Raw genomic sequence first — 26,966 nt, 5'->3', positions numbered from 1 at the left:
CTGCAGTTTCAGTAATTTATAAACTATTTTACATCAGTTTTTCTAGAATGGGCATCTCCTTGATCTCTTTACAATATTTTCACTCTAACATATGGAGATAGCACTTGAACAGTTTTACTTTTAAAGAGTCAAAAGACCTTCTGATGTACTTTAACCCATCTTTGTCAGTTCTGACAACCGCCTCTGTAGGACAAGGAATGCTTTTTTTTCTGATGAGGAAACAGACTCAGAGGTTAAATGCCTCAGAGTCAGATAATAAATGATACAGCTGATCTCAGAATCTAGATCCCCTGATAACAAAACCTAACATTTTGGACAGTACTGATTCTCTCGTATTTCAAGGGGCTTACTGTGAAATACCACGTCTGTATTGGAACTGTATGTATTCAGTGTTTCTTGTAAACTGATGGTAAAATCTTTCATGTAGAACAACTCTACTGATGAAAGACACAAGTGTGACTTCTCTAATGCTGAACAAAGCCTAGGACTTAGGCTTCTGACCCACTGTAGTCTTGAGTAGTCCTTTCGTTAGAATGAAGTCAGTGATAGACCTTGGGAGCATTCTTTTACACGGTCTGCTTACTTAGTTTTTCTGGTGGTTTTGTTACATTGCCTACTTTAAAGATAGCAAACTGATATTTAAATGTCTCTTTTTGTTCAGCGTTGAAACAGGCTGACAGCCATTAACCTGGGTTGCAACTATAGGAGGCACTGGAAGCAGACTGGTTCCCGGACATGCCCGGTGGAAGGAGGGGCCCTAGTCGGCAGCAGCTAAGCCGTGCAGCTTTACCTTCTTTACAGACTTTGGTTGGAGGGGGCTGTGGCAATGGAACAGGCCTGAGGAACAGGTAAAGAAGAAATAAGACAACCAATTTGTAATATTCTATGATTAGTAAGGCTAATACAGAAGTCATCATACTATTCAGATATTTGCTTATCAGGATTATTTTTTGACACCGAAGTAGAAACCCTGACCCTAAAAACTGGAAGCTGAGTATTTCAGAATACTTTGGAGGTAGAAAGTTGTGATGCCCACAAAATAAAAAAAGGCTGATTCATACTTACGGCCAATAATCCAAATTCTAGTTGTCACCGTTTTTTTTAGCTATTAAAAGAAGGTAGAAGTGAATTACAGTTCAAGATGAATGTGATGGTTTACTTTCCAGGATTCTTCAAGGAGGGCAGATTAAAGCTATTAGTTAACATGAGATTCTAAAATTGTCATATCCTATCAGGGGTCTTAAAAATTACTTTGTTCAAAAAGTTGAAATGAATAAACTTATCAGCTCTAGCCTAAACATCTTAAGATTTGTGTCATATTGCATGAGAATAAAGAATTTGATTTTCTTAATGGAAATTTATCTCTGTTCCTAATTTTCAAAAGTTAGAATGAATTATTTTAAAAATTATCCTGAATAGTTTTTCAGGAGGTTTGATCATGTCGCAGTAGAAAGAGATGGTTTTTCCTAGATTGTTTGGTCAAGATAATTTTTTCTTTTTCCCTATCTGAATAGCATTTTCTCTGGCCTGGATTCTAATGTTCACAGCTAGCAGTCAGTACTGCTCTTGTCTTTTTAGGCTCTCTTGATGTTATTTGTTTACCTCTTTCTTTCTGACCTTCCACCCCAAGCTCTACTCAGTCTTCAGAGTCAGTTCTGATCTTGTCATTTTAGTGGGGTTCTCCCTGAAGTTCCAGTTTGAAGGGATTTTTCCAGTCTCTGATTCTCATTAATGTTCAATCCAAATTTTGAATCTACATATGTAGACAGAGTACTTGTAATTTATTCTAGAGTAATACTTTTACTCTCCTGTTCTTATGGATTTCCTTATTTTAAAAATGACAATACTTTCTGTTTCATAAATACTTTCTGCTTGGAAATAAATGAAGTAGTAAATTGCAGTAACTTTAAAAAACTTTACTCTGAATTTTCCAAAATTTCTACAAATAACTTTTTTTTTTATAAAGAAAAATTTTTAAATGAGGATATGTAAAAATGCTCTTAAGGAAAGGTGCTCTCAACATAGAGACTGGGATGAAGGATGTTTCCTATTTGAAGTTAATGGCTTAATTTTACGAATATATACTGACTGCTTATTTAGTGATTCAGTGCTTTCAAATTGCCATAGAAAATTACAGCTGTGTCTATCTTGGCTTTCAAGGTTTTCGTTATGATTGCCTTGATTCTCATTTAACATATATTTCAGCTTTCCTCCTTTAACATACAGTTCTTTAGCAATTAATTGGAATGGTGGGGAGAAGGACTTATTTTTCAACGGATTAGAATAAACTGAAAAATAAAACTTGCTCATGGTTTGAAGTCACTGAAACTGTTACTGAGGGATTATTTTGTGACATTTTTACCTAAAGGGGTTATTTTGGAAGAAGACAGTTCTGTCTCTTTTTTTCCCCTGATTTTATTTATTATTTTTAATTGAAAGGTAATTGCTTTACAGAATTTTATTGTTTTCTGCCAAATATCAACATAAATCAGCCGTAGGTATACGTATGTCCCCTCTCTTTTGAACCTTTCTCCCACTCCCTCCCTGTCCCACCGCTCTAGGTTGATACAGAGCCCCTGTTTGAGTTCCCTGAGTCACACAGCAAATTCCCATTGGCTCTCTGTTTTACAGATGGTAATGTAAGTTTCCATGTTACTCTCTCCATATATCTCACCCTCTCCTTCCTCCCTCTTGCTCCCCATGTCCATAAGTCTGTTCTCTATGTCTATTTTTTCATTGTTGCCCTGCAAATAAATTCATTGGTACTATCTTTCTAGATTCCATATAAATGCATTTATCTTTCTCTTTCTGATTTACTGTGTTTCTCAATGGGAAAGAAGCAGCCTGGAATAGGTTGTTTTATAAGACGTGGGGAAAAGATATAAAAAGTGTGTCTAAAACCAGTGTAAATTGTCTAGAATATAGTTTTAGGAGGTGTGTTTCTAAAGAAAAGCAATGTCCACATGTGGAGAACTCATTTCTGGAGTGTCTGTATTGAGGAGAGAAGTAAGTAATTGCTTGAGTTTTAGATGATATATGTGGTTCTGCAAAACAGAGATCAGCTGAAAAGAAAACATTTGCCATGGTTAGATGTTTGTGACTTGTTTGGTGAAATTAAACTTGAGAATGTCAAAGAGCTAGTTTGGTGACATAATCAAAATTGAAATCTATTCTGTCCTGCCTTCCACCTGTGGGGAGCAGGAATTTGTTCTTGGGACTGTGTGCTGAGATGATTGCCTTCTAAAGAAGGAGAATATACTGTGGACTTCTGAGTTTTCTAGGGAGCTTTTATTTGAGGGAGAATCTTACTTGAGAAGGACTAAGAGTGGTTTTGTTTTGTTTTGTTCTTGCATACTTAGTTAATATCACCAGAGCATGTTCAAATGATCGCTGCTTTCTCTGTCTCTTTTAGTTCTTTTTCATTCCTTTAAATTTTTCTTGACTTACCTATTTTCTTACCTAAAATGTGCTGCTTGCTAGCTCCATAAAGGCTAGTCTTTAGGTCTGCTGTGTTAACTCTTTCCTGCATACAAGGACAAAACAGAGTTCTGCATAATTCATATTGGTTGCACAGACAGTTTAGGGACAGTAAGCCACTCTTATTATTTAGAGAAACTTTTGTGTCAGTGGAGGAAACTGTTTACCAGTCAAGTTCCCAGATGCCAGTCTCGTAGCCAGTCCTTTCTACAAATTGTTACGCTGAACACCTGCTTTCCTCTAGTCTGGAATTTTGGTAGTGCTAGCTAAAGAGTGTTTACGTGGTGAGGCTGGCCTCCAGTAAAAACGCTGCTTGCTTAGTAATGAACCTCCCTGGTAGATGGACTCTACACATGTCATAACTAGTTGCTAAAACTAGTTAACAGCATCATATATGACTCCATTGAGAAACCCTTGGAAGTTTGCACTTGGTTTCCTCAAGACTTTGCTTGTTACCTTTTCCATCTGCTGGTTTTGATTTGTATCCTGCTGCTGTTAGAAATTGTAGCTGTGAACACAACTACATGCCTGGTCTTCTGAGTCCTCCTAGCAAATCATCAGCTTAGGCATGATTGTTGGGACTGCAGCCCCGTTTGAAAGAGAATATTCAGTGTTAGCACTGAGGAAATTTCTTTAAAGAGAATCTTTTCCAACCCGTGTATTATAAATGAAGAGACTGAGGCTTAGGGATGTAAAGTTATTGTCTCAAAAACCACAATTGGGGGACTTCCCTTGTGGTCCAGTGGTTAAAAATCTGCCTTCCAAAGCAGAGGACATGGGTTCGATCCCTGGTCAGGGAACTGAGATCCCATGTACCCCAGGGCAACTAAGCACGCACACTTCAACAAAGACCCAGCATAGCCAAAAACAAACAAACAAAAACAAAAAACCCACAACTGGTTAATGGGAAATCTGGGACTGGAACTCTCCCTCATTGTATCTCAAACCTTTGTGTCACTTTGCTTTTCTTGAATCTATTTTATATTCTTTCAGAGGAACAATGCTTTTAACTTTTCTTAAGTGATTTCTCTATAAAGTTTCTCAAATTTTTCTGTAATTTTCTGACATGTATTGACTAAGTCTGTTTATGTTAGCTCTTTTTTGTTTGTTTTTGGTTTTAAAATGCTTTGGTCATATACCCTCTCAAATTTTCAATGTGTGAAAATACTTTCCTCTTTCTCTCTGATGCTCTGGATCACTTTATTTGATGTTTGTCTCTTTGTCTTTTGGCTTGAAGTATAATAGCCAAGGTTGTATAGGATGTCACAAATACAGATCTTTAAGAAAAAGCTTTTTTAACTGACAAAGCAAAAGACTATTGGGAAGAGGCATCCAGGTGGAGAGCAGCAAGGTAAGGAAAGCCCGGAGAACTGCTCTGCCTCGTGGCTTGCAGCCGGGTGTTAACGGGTAATAGGGTTAGCTTTCCAAGTTGTCTCTGCCCAGTCATCTTGCTTTGCCCATATTTGATCTGACTCAGGGTACTTCCTGGTGGCACACTCCATCTTTCAGCCAAGATGGATTCTAGCATAAAGGTTTCTGGGAGGTTAGAGGACATATTAGGGGCTGGCATCTCCTTCCTCCTTTCGGCCCTTCCCAAGTTCTTCCAGTTAGTTTTCAGCAGCAGCATCATTTTCCTTATTGGGATTTCCTGTTATGAGACAACTCATGTAAGCAGTTATTATTATGCGAAGGTGGGTGGTTTTGGTCAATGGTTCCCTAACATCTTGATTTCTGATTACAAGTGGCTTACTGCCCAGCAGGGGAGAGAATATTTCAGTGTTACATGATAAATGTGATAGGGGAACTGGGGACCAAATTTTAATGGGCATTCAGAGGAGTGGCACTTCTCCAAATAGAGGGGAGAAGGATTGAGTGAATCCCTTTTTTAAAAAAAATTTTATTGGAGAGTAGTTGATTTACAAAGTTGTGTTAATTTCTGCTATACAGCAAAGTGAATCAGTTATATATACACATATATCCACTCCATAACCATATAGATCATTATAGAGTATTGAGTAGAGTTTCCAGTGGTGTATAGTAGGTCCTTATTAGTTATTTCCTTTATAAATGGTAGTGCACATATGTCAATCCTAATTTCCCAGTTCATCCCTCCCCTCCGCTTCCCCCTGATAACCATAAGTTTGTTTTCTACATCTGTGGTTTTCTGTTTTGTAAATAAGTTCATGTATAGCTTTTTAAGATTCCACATATAAGCTCTCTATCGTACAATACTTGTCTTTCTCTGTCTGACTTAATGAGTATGATAATCTCTGGGTCTGTTCATGTTGTTGCAAATAGCATTATTTCTTTTTTTTTTTTTGTGGCTTAGTAATATCCCATGGTATTTATGTACTACATCTTCTTTATCCGTTCCTCTGTCGATGGACATTTAATTGCTTCCGTGTCTTGGCTGTTGTAAATGGTGCTGCACTGAACATTGGGATGCTTGTATCTTTTTGGATTATAGTTTTCTCTGGATATATGTCCTGGAGTGGGATTGCTGGATCATATGGTAGTTTCACAGATATAGATCTTTTGTGCTTTGTTTTGAATATTTTTCTTGAAGCCCAGAGTGTTAATAACTTTGTTAATGGCAGAAGCACATTAGTCTGCTTTATTTAGGAAAATTCTATGAAAACTATTTTAACCTTTAAATCATAACAAATAGTTTAGCATATACTTTTGACTGAAGAGGAATAGGAAATTTTATTTGTTCTAGAGAATATTTAGCTTGTTCTAGAGTAGAGACTCCTCAGAATTTTTTCCCCATATTTTGTGATTAAATGGAGTGAGGCAATAGAATGGTTGCTGGCATTATTTCTCTCCATTCAAGTCCACCAACTTGAACAACTCCAGAGAGAATCTTTCATGTCCTATTCTTTATGTATAGCACTTCCTGGAGTTGCATAGTGCTGTGGCCCAGCTCCCAGAACAGATCAGAGGGCATTGCTGTGTTAATGATTAATTTATGATTGAGCAGATGAAGTTTTGAGACCTAGTGGTAGATCACAACCAACTCCTTGGTAAGCTTGCTGTATTGCAATGTACTCTGAGATTGAGGGGAAGAAACTTTAAAAATTTTTTCCAACCCTTGCCCATCCCTGTTCTTCCCTTCTAGAACTCTTCCCTTCTAGTTTCTGCCGTGGTATTCTTAACTATTCAGAATGGTTCAGAATGAGCAGAGTTTACATTCCCATGAGTCACTTTAAGTGCTGTCAGTGTCCCATACTAATGCTAGAATTCTATATTTGGAAATTTTGGAGTAAAGTGGTAACACTAATGTTATTCCCTCTTTTGGATCTTCTTTGGAAATAGCCAAATGAAGCCTCTTTTCCTTGTTCTGTTAACATCATAGACCCTTAGATCTCTTACTGTTCACAGGCATACAAATAATGGGAAATTTTATTCTTTAGCCTTATCTTATCATTTTAGATAGTCCAGCTCGTTGTGACCTATAAGAGAGTGTAAAAGAAAGAATAAGATAGGGGTTAAAATTTCTACATTTTAATCTGTGTTTTGAGAGAGCTCCCTCTTTTTCATGACTGTATTGGTCTACTGTCTTCTCAACCTAAAGGTATATAATTACAGTGAACTAGGAGAAGTACCTGGAGAAGGCAATGGCACCCCACTCCAGTACTCTTGCCTGGAAAATCCCATGGACGGAGGAGCCTGTTAGGCTGCAGTCCATGGGGTCACTAAGAGTCAGACATGACTGAGAGTCTTCACTTTCACTTTTCACTTTCATGCATTGGAGAAGGAAATGGCAGCCCACTCCAGTGTTCTTGCCTGGAGAATCCCAGCGACGGGGGAGCCTGGTGGGCTGCCGTCTGTGGGGTCGCACAGAGTCGGACACGGCTGAAGTGACTTAGCAGCAGCAGCAGCAGCAGGAGAAGTACTGTCTCTGTCCTTAAGATTATGATGATAGACAAAAAGATGTATACAAAAAGTTACATAACAGTATGAAGAAATTATGTAACAATTTTTTGAAAATTTAACAATTGAAAAGTGCAATAAAGGCATTGTTTAGGTGTAATAGTGGCACAGAGGAGAGATGAATTGATTTTGATTGAGTCAGAGTAATCTTTTAGAGGTTTTGTTTGGTTATTTTAAAAGTCTCAAATTTTCTCTATAAATGTGTATGTGAAGGGTCAGGGAAGGTGGTTTTAGAGGCCATTGCTGGTAAGAGGAATATTGTGTACAAAGCATATGTATATATATTCACTGATAGCAAATAGCATGGGTAGTGTTTAGGGTGCTTGTGGAGGATTGATAAGAGATGAGACTAGTCTGTTAAGCAGAGAGCCTCATAGAAATAAACATTGTTGGGTGTTAACGCTACTAGCAGTAGAGAGCATTGAAGAGTTTTAGGCAAGAGAGTATACTATCAGAGTTTCACTTTAGAAAGATGTTTAAAGGCAGGTTGGAGGATTTGGTGAAAATAGACTTGAATTTAGAGGGATTACTACAGTGGTTTAGGTGAAAAATGGCAACTCCTTGAACTAAGCCTGTGGGTTTAGAGAGGAGAGTGCAATTTGGGAAAAGATTTATAAAGTGGAGTATATATGATTTAGAGAGTGATTTACAGAAGATTCCTAATATGATTCCCAGGTTTCTGATTTGGGCAGCTAACTGGGTGGGCCATGGACTGTGATCAGGACTTTAGGAAGAGAAACACAGATGCCCAGTAGACAGCTTGATGACATGGATCTAAAATGCATCAGTGAGCTTTATGGAGAGAAATTTTAGTTTTCAGCATATAGGAGATAGTGGAAGCCATGACCACGTATTACATGACTGAGAGGGTGTTGTAGAGGGAAAAGAGAAGAGCGAAAGGTCCCAGAGTCTTGAGGAAGGCCAACAGTTAAAAGTGTAGGTGACTAAGGAAGCAGGACTCCTTTATGCTCTTTGACACTGAAAGGTATTACCATTTGATTTAACTGTAGTTTTCTCTTTGCAGGAATGGTAGTGCTATTGGCCTTCCGGTCCCACCTATCACAGCCTTAATCACCCCAGGTCCTGTTCGTCATTGCCAAATTCCTGATTTGCCTGTGGATGGAAGCCTGCTCTTTGAATTTCTCTTTTTCATCTACTTGCTGGTTGCTCTGTTCATTCAGTACATCAACATCTATAAAACAGTGTGGTGGTATCCTTATAATCATCCTGCCTCTTGTACTTCATTGGTAAGTCTTAATAGGCCTCTAAGTTCTTCACGTTACTTAGCCAAGAAACTAGTTGGAAAACTTTCATGTAGAAATTATTTTTTGTGGAATAAAATGTTTTTGTATTAAAGTACAGATTACTTTCAGAATGTAATATCATAAAATTGTTAAATATTTGGCTTTGGTCCATAACCAGAGATAGGAAAAAAATATAAAGAAAACATGGAAAACATTTAAGTAATTTATTATAACAGTATCACAAAAAGGTTTTGATATTTAGCTTTCTCTGCATCCAAGGTGGATGTGATCTGTCCCTGATTACCAGAAAGAGAAAAAGAACATGGGGAAACATAAAGGAGAGTGTTTTCATTTAGACCAGGTTCATATCATTTTGACATGTATCTGCTCCTAACTATAAGAGAAGCTGGACAATATGGCCCCTTAGCTGAGTTCACCGTTAACCATGGATAAAATTGGGTTCCGTTACAAAAATAAACTAGAGGCAAGAACTAGCTATCTCTGCTGAGATACATCAAAATATATTGTAGGTTTCTTCTGCTCTCTTTCCAGTTTTTAGGAGCACTGTGGTAATATTCCAGTTCAGGGTAGTCAGGTGACCTGGTAGGTAAGTGGTTGGCAATGGAAGATTTGGATGGATGATAGAGATGTGCTCTAAGAGAAGGAAGACTATTGTCCTGGTAGCTTATATTGTCTGAGACTTCTAAATGATTAGAAAGTCTCCCTGGTCTGGTGAACATAGGAAATGTGGACCAAAATATTCAAGACTGTATGAGAAGGGAATAAACAATTTTATTTTAAACATTTGTATCACTTGGTCGCTCCTAAAATTAACTGTTAAGAATTTTCTTTCCATATTGATCATCTCGGCTTAATACCAGGTGAAGAAAAGTTTAGTTTCTTTATTTTAAGAATTATAATGATTTAGTGCCAAATAATATGCTTTTGTTTAAATAGGTTTTTTTTTTTTTTTTCTACCTGGATTATGAGTTTATTGAGTATAGGAACCCTACTTCATTCATCCTTCTTTGGCCATGGTGTTACAGAATGAGAAGGTTGGATTAGATGATCTTAAGGCTTCTTCCACTCTATGTAGTTCTATAATCTAAATACCTGTATCATAACAGTGACATTGGCAAATACTTATTAATCTATATACTATGCTATTTGCAAGTATTATCTCATTTATTCATTCTGAAAACAGGTATTACTCTATGATTCCCATTTTATAAGTGAGAAATATGAGACCTAGAGATTATGAAACTGGCTTAAAATCACATGTGATCAAGTGAGCACTCAAACCCAGACCTATCTGCTAAGCTCTACTCCCTGTATTTATTCTTAATTTACTCCATGAGTACCTTTGGTTAGTTCATTATACTGTTTCCACTTTGACATCCTATGGAAACTTCTCACTTACTGAATTTTCAGGTTAATCACAGAACTCTCACCGGTCAACTTCTGACAACTTCCCAGTCAATTTCTGACAAGAGTTCTTGTAAAAGTCTGTTACAAATGTTGCCTTGAGATGAAAGGAGCCAGCGCTCCTCTTATAATTGGGAAGCTGCTGACTCTAGAATTATGCTTCCTTTGCTGTGACTCATAGCATCAGAAGTGGGTGCCTTTTGCGCTGCCCCTCTCCCGCTTCACTCAGTCTATGTGGCGCCTTGTGGCTGGCAGGTATTAACTCTAGTAAGTTCAGTCACAGGAAAGTTTGGGCATGTAGTTTTTAGCTTTCCAGTCTCTGCAGTAGAGGAAGGCACACTTTAAGGAGAGTGTCATGTGAGCTGCCTAACTTATCTGTCACATATAATCCTTGATCACACAAAGCTTAAAATTTAACTCTGGACCTGTAAGTAGCATATGTGGAATAGCAAATAAGATTTTAGCTCATGAATCTGAAGGCCTGAATCAGTGAACTGTTACAGATGAATGGGCTGCCATAGATCTGATTCCTTCGTGCCACTGAAGGAATGCAAGCCTAGCCTGTAACAGCTTGACTGGGACGCTCGCCGCGGGATTTACATTTCAGCTAGTGATTTGTCTCTTTTAAGCTTTCTTCCATTAGGCATGCCTGACTCACACGCTTGTCAAATTTATATGTTAGGTTTTCCTTTTCCAGATTTTAATTATCAGAAAGAAACTGTGGGCACCTGAATATGTAAAATATCATTCTGACTATCAAACAACTATCTGAGTTAGTCTTAACCCTAAGAAAAATACAAACTAGTAGTAGTATAGGAAGTTATTCAGAATATTCAAGAGTGGAGTGCTTTGATTAATCAAATATTCTGGTTTGTAAAGGTTAACCAAACGTAAATTACTATTTTTCAATGATTTACAATATAAGTGTGTTTAACAATGAAATACCTTAGGCACTTAAATTTTTTTTTATTAAAAAAATGTCTTAAATGGACTGGTGATACATATAAATAAGACCCCCAGACATTAGCTAGGGGATGTAGTGAATTTGCTTACATTATTTTAAAGGAATAGGATGAGCATGGAGGAGTCTCAAGAGGGGATAAATAATTGTTAGGATCTGAACACTCCAGGAGTTGGTGAGGGACAGGGAGGCCTGGTGTGCTGCAGTTCATGGGGTCGCAAAGAGTTGGACACAACTGAGTGACTGAACTGAACTGAAACACTTCCCTGGTGACTCAGATGGTAAAGCGTCTGCCTACAAAGTGGGAGACCTGGGTTCGATCCCTGGGTCGGGAAGATCCTCTGGAGAAGGAAATGGCAACCCACTCCAGTACTCTTGCCTGGAAAATCCCATGGATGGAGGAGCCTGGTAGGCTACAATCCATGGGGTTGCAAAGAATCGGACACGACTGAGTGACTTCACTTTCTTTCTTTCTGAACACTTAGAGAAAAGGAAATAGTCTGAGAAGCAGTAAGCCATTCATTCTCTTGGCATTCTGACTACTTTACCTTTAAAATGTATCCCAGATCTGGCAACTCCTAATTGCTGCTGACTCTGTTTGAGTGATAATGTTTTGTCACCTGAATTTAAAGTGATAGCTTCTTAACTGATCTTTCCTCAATACAATATATTTTCTACACAGCAATCAGCATGAGAATTTTAAAATACAGATAGAATCATGGCATCTTTTGCCTAAAACACTCCTATAACTCCCTCTTAGGAAAAAAAAAGTAAACTCAGTCTTTATTGCTCATTACCTCATTTGAGCCTTCTTGATGATTTTGAGACATACCAGGCGTATATTTTCCTGCCTTCAGTTCAGTTTAGTTGCTCAGTCGTGTCCGACTCTTTGCGACCCCATGAATCGCAGCACGCCAGGCCTCCCTGTCTATCACCAACTCCCAGAGTTCACTCAGACTCACGTCCATCAAGTCAGTGATGCCATCCAGCCATCTCATCCTCTGTCGTCCCCTTCTCCTCCTGCCCCCAATCCCTCCCAGCATCAGAGTCTTTTCCAGTGAGTCAACTCTTCTCATGAGGTGGCCAAAGTACTGGAGTTTCAGCTTTAGCATCATTCCTTCCAAAGAACACCCAGGGCTGATCTTCAGAATGGATTGGTTGGATCTCCTTGCAGTCCAAGGGACTCTCGAGTCTTCTCCAACACCACAGTTCAAAAGCATCAATTCTTTGGCGTTCAGCCTTCTTCACAGTCCAACTCTCACATCCATACATGACCACTGGAGAAACCATAGCCTTGACTAGACAGACCTTAGTCGGCAAAGTAATGTCTCTGCTTTTGAATATGCAATCTAGGTTGGTCATAACTTTTCATCCAAGGAGTAAGAGCTATGTAATTACTTTTTCCTTGCCTGGAGTGCTCAGCACCTGATCTTCTCTTGGCTGGTGCATTTTTGTCATTCAGCTGTCAGCCTAAATGCCACCTTTAGCCAAATGTTGCCTTCTTAGAGATATCCTTCCTAATCACTAGTTTAAATTGGTTCTACACTTCCCTTCCCAGTCATTATTGTTTTTTTTCTTACTAGCAACATAATTGAAATGCTTTTGCTTGTTATCTTCTTTATTGTTATTGCCCTCCCTTCTTAAGCAAACTGGGTGCAAACTTATTTTAATAAGCAAACTTATTTATTGAATGAGTTGAGAAATTCTGGAAGGAGAACTGTAGAAACTTAGAGACCTTTTGATCATCAAAATTAAAATATATCCAATTTTTTTGCCGTTGATGACTTTTTATTTTATTATTACAGTTAAATATACAGACTTAGAACTAGAAGGAACCATACACATCATGTAGGTAATGCTGTCATTGTATAGGAAGAAGAGATCAACATAAGACATGTTTCTAAATCAAGTTAAGGGAAAAGACTGAATGTGTTGATGTATCAGTGAGTTAGGGAGTTTAGGTTAATAGATGCCCAGTTAGATTAATTTAAGTTTTCTTAAAGAGAGACCAACTAAGTAGCTCTTAGAGACTGGAAATTTAAATTTGACACTCATTATAAGTATAGCATTTTAGATAAATTATTCTTTTCATAATTCTGCAGGTTGGTACTTATTAACCCAAAACTTCAGTCTTTTCCCTTTAATACAGTAAACTTTCAAGAACAGAGAAGATTACATTCCAGATAGTTTAAAATAGTGTTTTAAAAGTTAAAGCAATTTGTCATGAAAGAAGGAGAAGGTAGGTAGTCTCTTTAAGATCTCCCAAATTGCTGCGGTCTGTAAATGTAAGGTGATATAAGACGACCTTTTGAGGGGGCAAGCTTCTTCATGTAGTAGTTACCGTTGGATATCCATATTTCTTTCTGATGTAGTTATTTGTTTCTCGTACAGAATTTTCATCTCATTGATTACCACCTGGCAGCATTCATCACAGTGATGCTTGCAAGGAGGCTTGTATGGGCCCTCATCTCAGAGGTAACAGGTCATTCACTGTATTCTATCACTTGTAGCTAGAGCTAGTCACTAGGATGTGTTCAGGTTGAAAATGTGAAGTGTCAAAGTATAATTTAAATGCTGTTATAACTAATTTCTTTACTCTCAAGTGAACTGTGCCAGTTTTTTTAAAAGGTTTTCTCGTAATATATTCAAAGTTCAAGTGTGATATACTAATTCAGCTGTTAGAAATTTTATTTGTCCAGTAGGAAGGAACTTAATTCTAGCTTCTGAGTCCTTCAGTATAATCTTTCTAATTTTGATATTTACAGTAAAAATACGATGGATTTTATGTAATTGTTACTAGGGAAAGTTGCATCTAAAACAGTGATTCAAGTAACATTCACTTGGAATTATTTATATACCATTTGTGGAGTTGCTAGCAAGAGACATTTGAGTTTATTAAAACTTAGAATTTTTAAAAGACAGCATCCACATTTGCATAGGACTAACCTAATTAATTAAAAAGACCATGTTAACATTAATATGATCTTTTTATGAAATGGCCATTGTTAAAATAATTATTTTATATTTGTAAACCCCAGTGAAGAAGATAAATGTGTTTTTTAAAATTTTATCTTATGCCCTATGCTGCTGCTGCTGCTAAGTCGCTTCAGTTGTGTCCGACTTTGTGTGACCCCATAGACGGCAGCCCACCATCCCTGGGATTCTCCAGGCAAGAACACTGGAGTGGGTTGCCATTTTGTACTCTATAAATGAATACAAAAACAAAAAATGTTAACTTAGCTAAAATGGCTAATAATTTTAATTTGTTTTTAACTGTTTTAATTTGTTTTTATTCAATGATTTTGAATAAATCATTGCTATAATCACAGCTAACTTAGGGTCAACTCTTTTCTTCTAAAACATACATGGGAAGTCTGTGTCTGCAGGCTCTGATTTTCAGGAACCTTATTTTTGTGAGCACAGAATAATTGTAGATAGTTAAGTCATAATCTGAAAGCTATTTGAAGTTAACTTTAAAACATTTGATAGTAAGAGTGCAGGTTTTTCATGGTGAGAAAGGCTATCTATGATTTTTAAATCCCAAAGTCCTTCTTTAGGTCATGAAATTAGGTTCTTGCTTTTGGATGTTTGAGAAAGTCTCTTCTTTCTTTAGAGAACTCAGTGGGATTTTATGTTTACATCTGTTAAAAGAGGCAAGGATTAATTTTGTTTCATCTTTTCAGTTACTTAGAAATGGTGCTTGTGTATGCCAGATTAGTATGTAAACCCTTCTAGTTAGTGTGTAAGCCCTTCATAAACAGAGGTTTCTACTTTGGAACTACAAGGTCTATACCTCGAAAAACTCCATTGTTTCTTTTACTCAAGAATAGTTTTAAGAGCTTTTGCATGACTGTAGAGAGCTTATTGTTCTTTAGTCACTAAACAGTGTCCAGCTCTTTGCAACCTCATGGATTGCAGCATTCCAGGCTTCCCTGTCCTTCACTATCCCCTGGAGCTTGCTCAAACACATGCCATTGTGTCGGTGATGCCACCCAACCGTCTCGTCCTCTGTTGCCCCCTTCTCCTCTTGCCCTCGGTCTTTCCTAGCATCAGAGTCTTTTCCAATGAGGAGGCTCTTTGCATAAGTTGGCCAAAGTATTGAAGGTTTAGTTTCTGCATCAGTCCTCGCAATGAATATTCAGGGTTGATTTCCTTTAGGATTGGCTGTTTTGTTTTCCTTGCAGTCCACGGGACTCTCAAGAGTCTTCTCCAGCACCACAGTTCAAAAGCATCAATTCTTTGGCGCTCAGCCTTTTTTATAGTCCACTCTCACATCCATGCATTGACCACTGGAAGAACCATAGCTTTAACTATGTGGACCTTTATTAGCAAAGTGATATTTCTGCTTTTTAATACGCTATCTAGATTGGTCATAGCTTTCCTTCCAAGGAAAAAAATTTTCATGGGTGAATTCACCTTCTGCAGTGATTTTAGAGCGCCCCCCCCCCCCCCGCAAATTAAATCTGTCAATGCTTCCTCTTTCTCCCCATCTATTTGCCCTGAAGTAATGGGACCAGATGCCATGATCTTGGTTTTTTGAATGTTAGGTTTTAAGCCAGCCTCTTCACTCTCCTCTTTCACCCTCATCAGGAGGTTCCTTAGTTCCCTTCACTTTCTGCCATTAGAGTGGTGTTATTTGCATATCTGAGGTTGTTGATCTTTCTTCCGGCAATCTCGATTCCAGCTTGTGCTTCATCCAGCCCCGAATTTTGTATGATGTATTCTGCATAGAAGTTAAATAAGCAGGGTGGCAATATACAGCCTTGACAAGCTCCTTTCTCAATTTTGAACCAGTCTGTTGTTCCATGTCTGGTTCTAACTGTTGCTTCTTGACCTGCATACAGGTTTCTCAGGAGACAGGTAAGATGGTCTGGTATTCCCACCTCTAAAGAATTTTCCACAGTTTGTTATGATCCACACGGTTAAAGTCTTTAGAGTAATTAATGAAGCAAAAGTAGATGTTTTTCTGGAATTCCCTTGCTTTTTCTATGATCCAGTGGATGTTGGCAATTTGATCTCTGATTCCTCTGCCTTTTCTAAAACCAGCTTGTACATCTGAAAGTTCTCAGTTCATGTACTGTTGAAGCCTAGCTTGAAGGATTTTGAGCATTACCTTGCTAGCATGTGAAACTAACACAATTGTACAGTACTTTGAGCATTCTTTCGCATTGCCCTTCTTTGGGATTGGAATAAAAACTGACCTTTTCTAGTCCTGTGGCCACTGCTAAGTTTTCCAAATATGTTGACGTATTGAGTGCAGCACTTTAACAGCATCATCTTTTAGGACTTGAAATCGCTCCACTGGAATTCCATCACCTCCACTAGCTTTGTGGTTAAGAGCTTGGGCTCTGGAATATGGCAGAAATTATAAATACATTCAGGTTCTGCTGCTATGCTGACACTAGGCAGAAACAACCTTTTTGTTGTTGTTGTTAACTAACCCTAAACATTTGAGAGTGGAGGCACTGAAGTAATTCCAGTGGCTTAAATGCCTTCTCTTGAGTTTGACACATGAGGTACATACTGGCGTGAAGTATGTATCGGGAATAATATGCAACTATTTGCCATGCTATTACTGAGAACAGCTTGAGCCTACTTCACAGTTTTGAGGCTCAGGCAGTAGTATTAATCAACTGCTTCTGTGCTTTTATAAGTAACTACACAAACAGCATATATTGTGTGTATATTATTTATGCTGAGTATTGATAGCATGTTGGGTGAACTAAGAAATGGATACATAGGAGGTACCTGGAAAACTCCTCCTTTTCCATGTGCTATTGACTCCAGAGAATTGTTTTTCTGAGTTCTGACATTGCTGTTCCAGAGCTTATATTTCCCCCTGCATTTCACTCATTCTCTCCTTCCTGGTTCAGTTTGTAAGAAAATGACATTGCAGAGCCTCATGTTTAGACAACTATGGTTTCTTACTATATTTAATCAGTTTTAAAGATTCAGGAGAAGAGTATTTGAACAGCTGTGATGTGAAGATCTACAAGTAAGGACCATGGATTATTTTCATGTTTGCTAAAGTAAAAAAAAAAAAACAACAAAAAACTTCTATTTATATAGGGATTTGTCAAAGAATATCTCATTATTTTTGAAGTTTCCATAATTTATTAAACATTAATTCAGCAAGCATATTAGGGGGAAGATTCAAAGAAAAATAGAAACACTGTTGCTGCTGTTGAGGCCATTACCGACTAGTCTGGAGTCAAAGTGCTGCTGCTCCTGCTGCTAAGTCGCTTCAGTCATGTCCAACTCTGTGCGACCCCATAGATGGCAGCCCACCAGGCTCCCCCGTCCCTGGGATTCTCCAGGCAAGAACACTGGAGTGGGTTGCCATTTCCTTCTCCAGTGCATGAAAGTGAAAGGTAGTGGCTCACTATTTTTATGTATATAAAAATCACTTGATGGGTTGTTAAAATACAGGTTCCTTAACTTGTGAGTTTATTCCCTATACCTGATGATGAAAGCAAGTAAGAATTTGCATGTGCAGTGAGCAGCCCCAGTGATTCTGATGAGTGTGGTTAATGGAACATACTTTGAGAAGCCCCAATGTAAATAAATTAGTTTCATAAGAACTTGTGTGGAGGTCTGTGTAAGGCACTATGGGAATATAAGGAGGAAACAGCTAACTGCCTGGAGTGATCTGAATCTTCAAGAAAGAGGAAAATAAGGCAGGATGGGCAGTTTTTCTCCTTTCCTTCCCCCCGCCCCACTTTATCTTCCTCTAAATTTACTAAGTCCTTACTGGAGTCACATTGCTTTTGAGTAAGGTCATTTATAAACTTTTATTTTTGGTGCTTCCAAACTTATAGGCCACTAAGGCGGGTGCATCATCAATGATTCACTACGTGGTTCTGATATCAGCTCGCTTGGTGCTACTTACTTTGTGTGGATGGGTACTTTGCTGGACCCTCGTCAATCTCTTCCGAAGCCATTCAGTCCTCAATCTCCTTTTCCTTGGCTACCCGTGAGTACTGCAGTTTTACGATTTTATTAGTAAGTCTTAAGAAATTATTTGGGTCATGCCAGATGATGGTATAAAAGGGAGGGAAATGAAATTCTTCAATGCAAATCTGAAGTTTAGGCAACTGGAAAAAATCAGTGGGTAGGGTGACCATATAATTTATTTTCTAAACTAGAATACAGTTAGGGCAATAGATACAAACTAAGATTGTTCCTGAGCAGTACCAATGGAGAAGATTTTCATTAGCTTTATTTGCCATATAAAATTCATATACAGTGAAATTCACAAATCTTGTGTACATTTGCTGAGTTTTGATAAATGCATATACCTGTGTAAATCAAAACCTCATCCCAGTATGGAATGGCACCATTACTCCAGAGATTCTTTCATGTCCCTTTCCAGTCAGACTCCACCCTTTGCATCCCAGAGCCAACCACTGTTTTGATTATTTTTTTCCCCCACCATAGATTAGGTTGCCAGTTCTAGAATGTCATATAACCGGAATTGTACAATATGTACACTTTCAAGCCATCTTTGACTCAGCATGTTGTTTTTGAGTTTTGTTTGGGTTACATATTATCAGTAATAGTTCATTGCATAAATATATCACAGTTTATTTTCCTCTTGTTTGACATCAGGATTGTTTCTAGTTTTTGACTTCTCTTTAAAAAAAAAACTATTATACACATTCTTATACAAGTCTCTTTTTGTAAAGCTACCTTTACATTCTCTTGGGAGAGTTATATGTAGGAGTGGCATTGCTAGGCCACAAGGTAGGAGTATATTTAGTTTAATAAGAGTCTATCAGACTTTTTCCCAAAGAAGTGGTATCATTTTATCCTTTCACCAGTACTGTAAGAGTCTGACAGCTACACAGTTTTGTCGGCATTAGATGTTTTCCATTTGAAAAATTTTAGCCATTCTGATGGTTGAATTGTGGTGTTTTATTGTAGATATTGCCTTATTAGACTAAATATGTTGCATTGTTTTTTAATTTGTATTCATTTGGCTAAAACCTTCATTAGATGTAACAGATAGCTATCATTTATTCAACTCTTATTATGTGTTAAGTGTTGGGCTAGGTGGTGCTTATAAACATCACCTCATGAAATCTTTACAATCACCCAGGAAGTAGTATATTTAATCTGCTATAACAGATCTAACATACTACAGGCTTTAAAAAGTTAGAAATTTATTCCTCTCTCCTGTACAGTGTGTATTTAAGTTACGTTGGATAGTTGTAGTAGCTCCATGGTGTCAGGACTCAAGCTTCTGTTATCTTTTTGCTCCACTTTCCTTAGTAGAATACATTGTAAGGGAGTCTGGAAAACTGAATCTTTAGCAGGGAAGCTGTATCTCAACTAACATTTCTGTTGCTTTGGAAGAACAGAACAGTAGCTATTGGCAGACAATTAGCAAGTTTTGACATAGGTAAAGGCAGATTAAGCAGGTGAAAAATTTTCCTACGGTTAGACAATTAATGAGAAAGACCCAGGTTTTTTTGATTCCAGAGCCATTGTCTTAACCATTACTCTAAATTCAGTAGTTCTCAAAATGTGGCTCCCAGAACAAGAGCATCACTACCTCCTAGAAATATGTTAGAAATAGAAATTCTCAGAATCAACCCCAAACTGAAACAGAAACTCTAGAAAGTATGGCCCAGCGATTTGTCTTTTAAGACAAGTTCTCGAGATGATTCTGATGCTAGCTCAAATTTGAGAATCATTGCTTTATACCATTTAGGATGCTATAACATAAGCATGAATTTATATGTGTCGTGCCTGTGTACAATAAAGACATACTCAGAGACTGTGTGGCCAAGTCTGACTTTGTGGCAGGAACAGTCTTTATATTGGTTGTACTCTGTAAGGTTCTAATTATAATGCTTAAACAATTATTTAAAGCACTCATCAACTTGGTTCATACAGAATGAATTTTCTTGTTATAAACTTCATTTTTCATGATTCAGATTCCTTATAAGGTGTATATTTTACATCAGTTGTTTCTGTATTTCTAGACTAACATTTCACCTGTTTGAGTTGAAAACAAATTATTTATTCTATCAGCAATATCTGATTGAATCATTTAGAAGATTACCTATATCTAACTTGAATGGCTAATATATGGGTATATCAATGAATATTTTGGCTAGACTGAAGAGGATTACCATCATCAGAATGACTAGCAAACTTTTTCATTTCTTTTTAGATATGTAAAGAAGCTTATTTTTGGAGGCTGTCCATACCCTTGTAAAAGAATGAAATAAGCATGTAATTCAAACAGATTTTATGTCTAAATATATTTACTAACCCTCTTTAAAATTCTTTAATGAATCATTTTTGTACTTCCCCAGACTCTCCATGCTCTAAGCCTTTGATGCTACCCTGTATCAGTTATCTGTTGACATATGATGCTGTAACAAACATCCGCAGAGCTGTGGTAGCATACATACCACTCTGTGTATTTATTGTGCATATGTTGGGATCAGCTGGAAGTTAAGAGGCTCTCCCAGTCTTATCTTAGCTGGGTTCAGTCACATGTTTGAGATTGATGGCTGTCTGTTCCGGCAGCTAGGACAAGTAAGCCCTGTTCCATGAGTCTCTCATGCTCTGGCACCCTTCTCTGGACATGGTCACATGAAACCGACAGAGTGGCAAAAGAACAAGCCTGAATGTACAAGCCCATTTAAAGTTTCTCATCCTAGTGTGTCTGCTGACATCCCATTGGCCAAAACAGATCACACCGTTGAGCCCAGCACGGAGATCAGGCAGGGTCACAGCACACGTGGAAGGAGGGCTGTGCAGTTACATGACAGTGGGTGAAACTACTGGGAAGGGCAAAGAAATGGGGCCATCATTGCAATCTACTACACACCCCAGCTCTCACCGCCGCCTCCTGCATGTGCGGTTTCAGCAGTGTTGAACTTGTAGCCTTCTCTAGCTTTTGCAGTTTTGCCCATGAGTGAGTTTTGCCTGATACTTTTGTGTTTACTCCCCTCCCATTCTGCTGCTCCAGGGCACATTCACTTTGGATCCCAGAGCTGCTGCTCACCATCCTCTTAATTGGTAATAAACTCATCCTCTCTCCCTCTATAGGGAACTATGAACAAGTGACATTTGTTAATTTAAAAAAAAAATTTATAATTAAATAAGATGTCTTTTTATTTGCTATTTTTAATATCTAAATTTATATCAGTGAAATGACCACTTTATTTATAATACAGACCTAGGTTACAATGTGGAAGTTTCTTAAGACTTAGGGAAGTGTTTAAAATGTTTTTAAGGAACCAAAGTTTTGAGTAACTATAAGAAGTTATGAAAAGTCTCACAAATTTTTAGTCCTCTAGCCAAGTAATTTTACCTGTAAAAATGTATCTGTTGTACTTCTGAATTGTTTTTATTAATCTTATCAGGTATTTACTTAGTGCCTACTATGTTTCAGCCTTTATTATAGGTATCAAGGATATATATAGCAGTGAACTAATAAACAGACTAAAATCTCTGGTTCCTGGAGCTTTTTACATTGTAGTAAGGGGAGGTTAGACCAATGGAAAAAAATACCAAATAAAAAACCTAATAAACATGTAAAATACATGATCTTACCAGTTCAGTGGAGAAAAATAACCAAGGGGAACTAGGGTGGTGATATGGGTGATGTTGTGGGGAGGCAAGGGAGCCCCGTCACTAAAAAGAGAAAACTGGAAGTAAAAGGCAACCCTTCAGAAAATACCAGATGTACACAAAGATGTGTGTGGGAAATTATTTACTCCATTGGTAATTACAATAGTGGAAAATAAGAAATAGTGTGTTTCTAACAAGAGAGAAATAGATAAAGTATGGTATAGCTATATGAGGACACTGTAGTACCTTTTAGAATTGTTAAAAAAAACATTTAATGACACGAGAAAATACTCCATACATACAAGCTACAAAATCACACACCCAAAGTTAAAACAGTAGTATACAAAACAGTTTATACTGTGTGAAGCTAAACATAGAAAAAATATAAAGCCTATGCACCCAATTGTAAAAATTATAAAAATGATGATTTCTAGGTAATTGTCATGATTTTTTTGTAGTTTCTTATCCTACAGTGAATATATATTGCCTTTGTGGGAAGAAATTAAAGAGCTTCCCAGATAATGAATTTGCCATCAGCCAAGTCCCCATTATATTAGGTTCATTCTGAAGAATTGTGACTATTTTACTAACATAGTTATGAGATCTGATATTAGGTGGTATCTGTGATCTCATTTTCATACTCCTGTTTTTCTACAGGTTTGGTGTTTATGTTCCTCTCTGCTGTTTCCACCAAGATAGTAGAGCTCATCTCCTTCTCACAGACTTTCCCTATGTGGTTCAGCACCAGGCAGTAGAGGAAAGTGCCTCAACTGTGGGTGGCTTGGCAAAATCCAAGGACTTCCTCTCCTTATTGCTGGAGTCTCTAAAAGAACAGTTTAATAATGCCACGCCCATCCCCACCCACAGCTGCCCACTGTCTCCTGACCTCATTCGCAATGAAGTGGAATGTCTGAAAGCAGATTTCAACCACAGGATCAAGGAAGTTCTCTTCAACTCTCTCTTCAGTGCCTACTATGTTGCGTTTCTTCCCCTGTGTTTTGTGAAGGTAAGTGTTTATGTGCTTTTCTGTGCTTCCTAGATTTGTGTGTGGATAACATAAACTGGGTATTTCTTACTTAATCCCCCTTTTCTCTGTCTCCCCTTCGGCAGCCTGGATGGTGGAGTTCGGCTGCATCTGGAGTGCACCAGTACCTGGTTGGTGGATAGATATTTCCATATCTGTGATGCACCCGTGATGGCCCCCTCTTGTTTTCTTTCTTTCTTTCTTTCTTTTTTTTAGATTTCCCCCACCCCCAGTTTCTGGAGAGAATAAACTTGTACTTAGAATCAGTATATGGTAGCTTAAGAGGACTGAAGTTTCAGTAAAATACAGCCTACCATGGTTGATCTTAACATGGGCATCAGGAGTTTCCTTGAATTTAATCTAACCTTTATTTAAACTTTATTTTGGTAGAAGAGAAAAATGGTCTGGATGTCACTTGGGCCCAAAATCTTTTGGGTCATTTTCGTGCCCTTCCTTCACCCATTGAGCAGCACGTCTGCAGCTGGAGTGGTCATCCACAGAGAGCGTTCACTTCTAGAAAGGAAGGACTTCAAGTATCATTGCCTCTCCCTCCCAACCCTAGCTCATGCGGCCAGAAAGTCAGGTTGCAGGATTTTGGAGGACTCTGCTCTTGAACTTTCTGCACGGACAGCAGGACAGCAAATGCATGTGTGACTCAGAGTGGCATTGTCTGCAGGGTGTATGTACACACACCCGTCCCTGCCTTCTTGCTCACCGGCACATGATCATTTCTCTCTCTTCTAATCTCTTCCAGAGTACCCAGTACTATGACATGCGCTGGTCATGTGAGCACCTCATTATGGTGTGGATCAATGCTTTTGTCATGCTCACCACACAGCTGCTGCCATCCAAGTACTGTGATTTGCTGCATAAATCAGCTGCTCACCTGGGCAAGTGGCAGAAGCTTGAACATGGCTCCTACAGCAATGCTCCACAGCACATGTAAGTGGGTTAGAAGATAAAACCATTTAACACCTTTTTACATGCTGCTGACCATGTTTATTTGCTTTGTATGTCATTCTTGTCCTTGGCTTTGAACATTTAATTTTTAGTTTTTGCCCACATGGGTGCTTGTCATCACTCTAAACTGAAAGCAGGGAACATTAACTCATTTCCACCACCATCCCCAGTCCCTCCTCAAATGCCTTCTACCTTTCAACTGCCCAGTCACTCTAGAGTGTGTAATTTGTTTCCCAAACTATCATCTTGGAGTTTTCTTTCAGTCTTAACCGTTTGCCCAAATTCAAAGACTCATGATATATTTTTAATTTTCTTTAGAAGACTGTGAGATTCATCTTCTTGTTTTCATTGCCACAGCCAAATAGCTGCTAGCTAATTGTCTTAGGCAGCTGGACTTTGCTTCTCTCATCTTTTCTCTCTAATAAATGTAAATTTGCTCTAGTAATTTTCCTAGCCAGCATTTTTATTTTTTGTTTATTTATTTTTGTTTTTTTTCTTTGTTTTGTTGTTGTATTAGCCTGCATCTTTGTGCATTTCTTTTCCTAAACTCACTAATGAATGTTGCTCTGCTTTTCCTATATTCAAATGAAAACTGTCCCTAATTGAGTTCTTTCTGAGTATTCCTTTCATTGTGTCCCCCTGTCAGTCATTTCTCTGCATGGTCCCTATGATCCAAAATGACTGACTTTAGAATCTTTTTATTGTCTTGCTTCTGAGACCTTCATCATGCCTTTCTCTCAGACCTGGACCATCTTCATCTTCCTCCCTTTTATAATTTGAACATTTCACAAATTTCATCACCTAGAAATTCTTTCCTAATTAAATTAGGAAATTAAAGGTGTCCTAATTAAAGGTGACATTCCCTTCCCCTCTTCCCCTCAGAGTGCTCCCTTCAATTATTTGCCTTGATGTCTGATACAGATTAGCACAGGCCTTCAAGCCCAGGAACTGAAAGAGATTGGGCCAGGCTGAAAAGAAACCTGACTGTGGGCAAAGGACAGATTTCAATAAAAATTGAAAATCCAATGCACAGTGCTAGTACTGTACATCTTCAGGCTCCTGATGGCACATGGCCATGAGGTGTGTCTTCACTTTAATGCTGGTAAGTGTGAGCAAGGCTGATGGAACATTTTCTGAACTGGGAAAGCTTCAGGGTGCTAGACTTTTTTTTTCTTTAACATATTTAAAATGCTGTCCCAGTTCTTACCCTAGGAAACTAACCTTTCCAAAATCAGGAAGAGATGAATTAACTTAAGATTTTTTTACAAAAAGTTTAACCTGAAGATCCCCCATCCCCACCCCAACTCCATTATGTTGGTGCTGGAAAGAGTGAAGCTTCTTCCGTAACTTCTTTTTCCTAGAGAAACCTCTCTAAAAATAAACCAGGAAAGCAGTAAAAAGTCTGTGTGTTGGTACCTTGTGTCTCTCTGTATTGCTTCTCATAATATGAAGCACTTGGAATGTGTGATAAATGAGTAGATTTTCTGTAGCGTGTGGGATGTAATTCTGCAGTAAATGTCACGCTAGTTCGATAATGTGTTAATCTCTCCACTCTTCTTGTTACCATCCACTCTCCTCTTGTTTGTCCCTCTAGCATTTCCACCAGTGGACTCTGCTCACTTGGGATTGAGGTGACAGTCCACTTGATTTTCTGGCTCATAGATGCCTTACACATTTGTTTCTGCTTGTTCTCCTGAGCCTCTTAAGTCTTTGACACTGAGTTAACTTTGCAGTTAACTTTTCTCTTTAAATATAGCAGTGAAGTTATAATAAATCCTTTCTAACTCCTTCCAGTCTGACCATGTTACTGTCTTTTCAGAATTCAGGCAGATGAAGACTTGAATACTTAATCCTTTCCATAGAAACATAGCTGGTTTTGCCAGACACTATCTTATCTGTAATTGCCAATATGCTAACATTGCATTTCTTTCTCCTTTAGTTGGTCAGAAAATACAATATGGCCTCAAGGGGTGTTGGTGCGACACAGCAGATGCTTATATAGAGCCGTGGGGCCTTACAACGTGGCGGTGCCTTCAGATGTATCCCATGCCCGCTTTTATGCAAGTACCGCTTATTTCTTTTCAAACATAAGCTTAGGAGTGTTAGGAGGCCACTCTGTGTGTAAACATCTAGCGCAGAGTATAGCACATACTAGGAAGTGACTTAGCAACAGCAGCAGCAGGACATTAATACAGGGTAATTATTTTACTATTGTAATGGCCTCTGTCCTTTGGGAATACTTCTGAAAGACAGATTGAAGGTGAAATGCCAGTATCTCAACTTTAATAGCTTGACTGGTTTCTCTAGTTACAATGGAATTTGTTGAGTCTAATATTACTTGAAAGAAGTACACAATTATTTAAGACTTCCATTTTCATCTTACAGTCTTTAATTTTGTAATAGTTTGGTTTAGCGGTATCCCTATTATATCTATGTATCATTACGCAACATTTAATATAGTAATAATGTGATGATTTTAGTTTTTGGTATTTCTCATGTATATCATCTCCTTAAAATACTTAGACTTCCCCTTTGAAACACAGGCAGATGATATGATCTGTGGTCTTTTTCGAATTAAAAGGAAAAAAGGCTTAAAAGTTTGAAAGGAAAAAAGCAATAGATACCCACTAAAGCCAGTTTCTGTCCCATTCGATTTATTTCTTGGGTTATGTTCTGTTTGATCTTTCAATTTTCCAGAAATTCTGGCTCTAGGAGGGAGAAATATTTATTTATTAAAGAAAGACAAACTGATTAATGGGAGTGGGGAATAGGAGGTCCATGCAGGGAACTGTTTTCAGTCAAAATGCCCAAAGTGCAGTGCATTGCCTTTGAATGGAGATCATATTCTGAGAAAGAATTGGGAGATTTTATTCATTCATTTGTTCATTTGATACTTGAATCCCTTTCTCCCTCCCTTCATCCCTCCCAGTTCCTTGAGAGTGCTTGGATGTTCTGGTTCTGCGAGTGTTCACTAAGGACTTTTTCGTTAAATACTGGAAACTTGCATCAGGGCAGGATGCTTATAGATAGGGGTGGGTGGGCCGAGGTGGAAGGCCTTTGAATGAGGGAACTGTAACAATCTCTTTGACTCCTGTGGGATTGCCTTAAGATGGAGGAGTGGACTTAGGTTATAACTGCACAAACATCTGGTTTCTACACAGAATATTTCATTCAGCCAGCTGAATTAGCAGCTGTTAATAGCATTTGTTGGCCATTATGGTCCCCTGGAAGCCGACAGTAACCAGATAATTTATTAAAATTTCCTGCTTGAAAAATAAGTATTTTCCCTGCTAGTGTTGGACAGCTGAAGAATCAGGTGGAAACCATAGAAGAAAGATTAAGGAACTTATTA

At 38.1% G+C, this 26,966-nt stretch overlaps 1 protein-coding gene across 2 annotated transcripts in view; it reads left to right on the top strand.

Moving 5' to 3' along the window:
* The window catches only part of TMEM39A (transmembrane protein 39A), a 29,514-nt gene that overhangs the window by 906 nt on the left and 1,642 nt on the right, over positions 1–26,966 (top strand). Inside the window, exons 2-8 of one of the 2 annotated variants that reach the window (XM_069554361.1) lie at positions 662–848; positions 8,435–8,657; positions 13,432–13,515; positions 17,859–18,013; positions 22,288–22,636; positions 23,409–23,596; positions 25,554–25,674. In XM_069554361.1, the coding sequence (XP_069410462.1) occupies positions 736–848; positions 8,435–8,657; positions 13,432–13,515; positions 17,859–18,013; positions 22,288–22,636; positions 23,409–23,596; positions 25,554–25,674 (1,233 nt within the window). In that variant the 5' untranslated portion in view covers positions 662–735. The remainder of the gene's footprint in view (positions 1–661; positions 849–8,434; positions 8,658–13,431; positions 13,516–17,858; positions 18,014–22,287; positions 22,637–23,408; positions 23,597–25,553; positions 25,675–26,966) is intronic. The other variant, XM_069554371.1, reaches the window with a different exon arrangement.

Source organism: Ovis canadensis, chromosome 1, assembly GCF_042477335.2.
Source record: "Ovis canadensis isolate MfBH-ARS-UI-01 breed Bighorn chromosome 1, ARS-UI_OviCan_v2, whole genome shotgun sequence".
NCBI classification, from domain to species: domain Eukaryota; kingdom Metazoa; phylum Chordata; class Mammalia; order Artiodactyla; family Bovidae; genus Ovis; species Ovis canadensis.
This window is presented reverse-complemented; position numbering and strand designations above follow the sequence as displayed.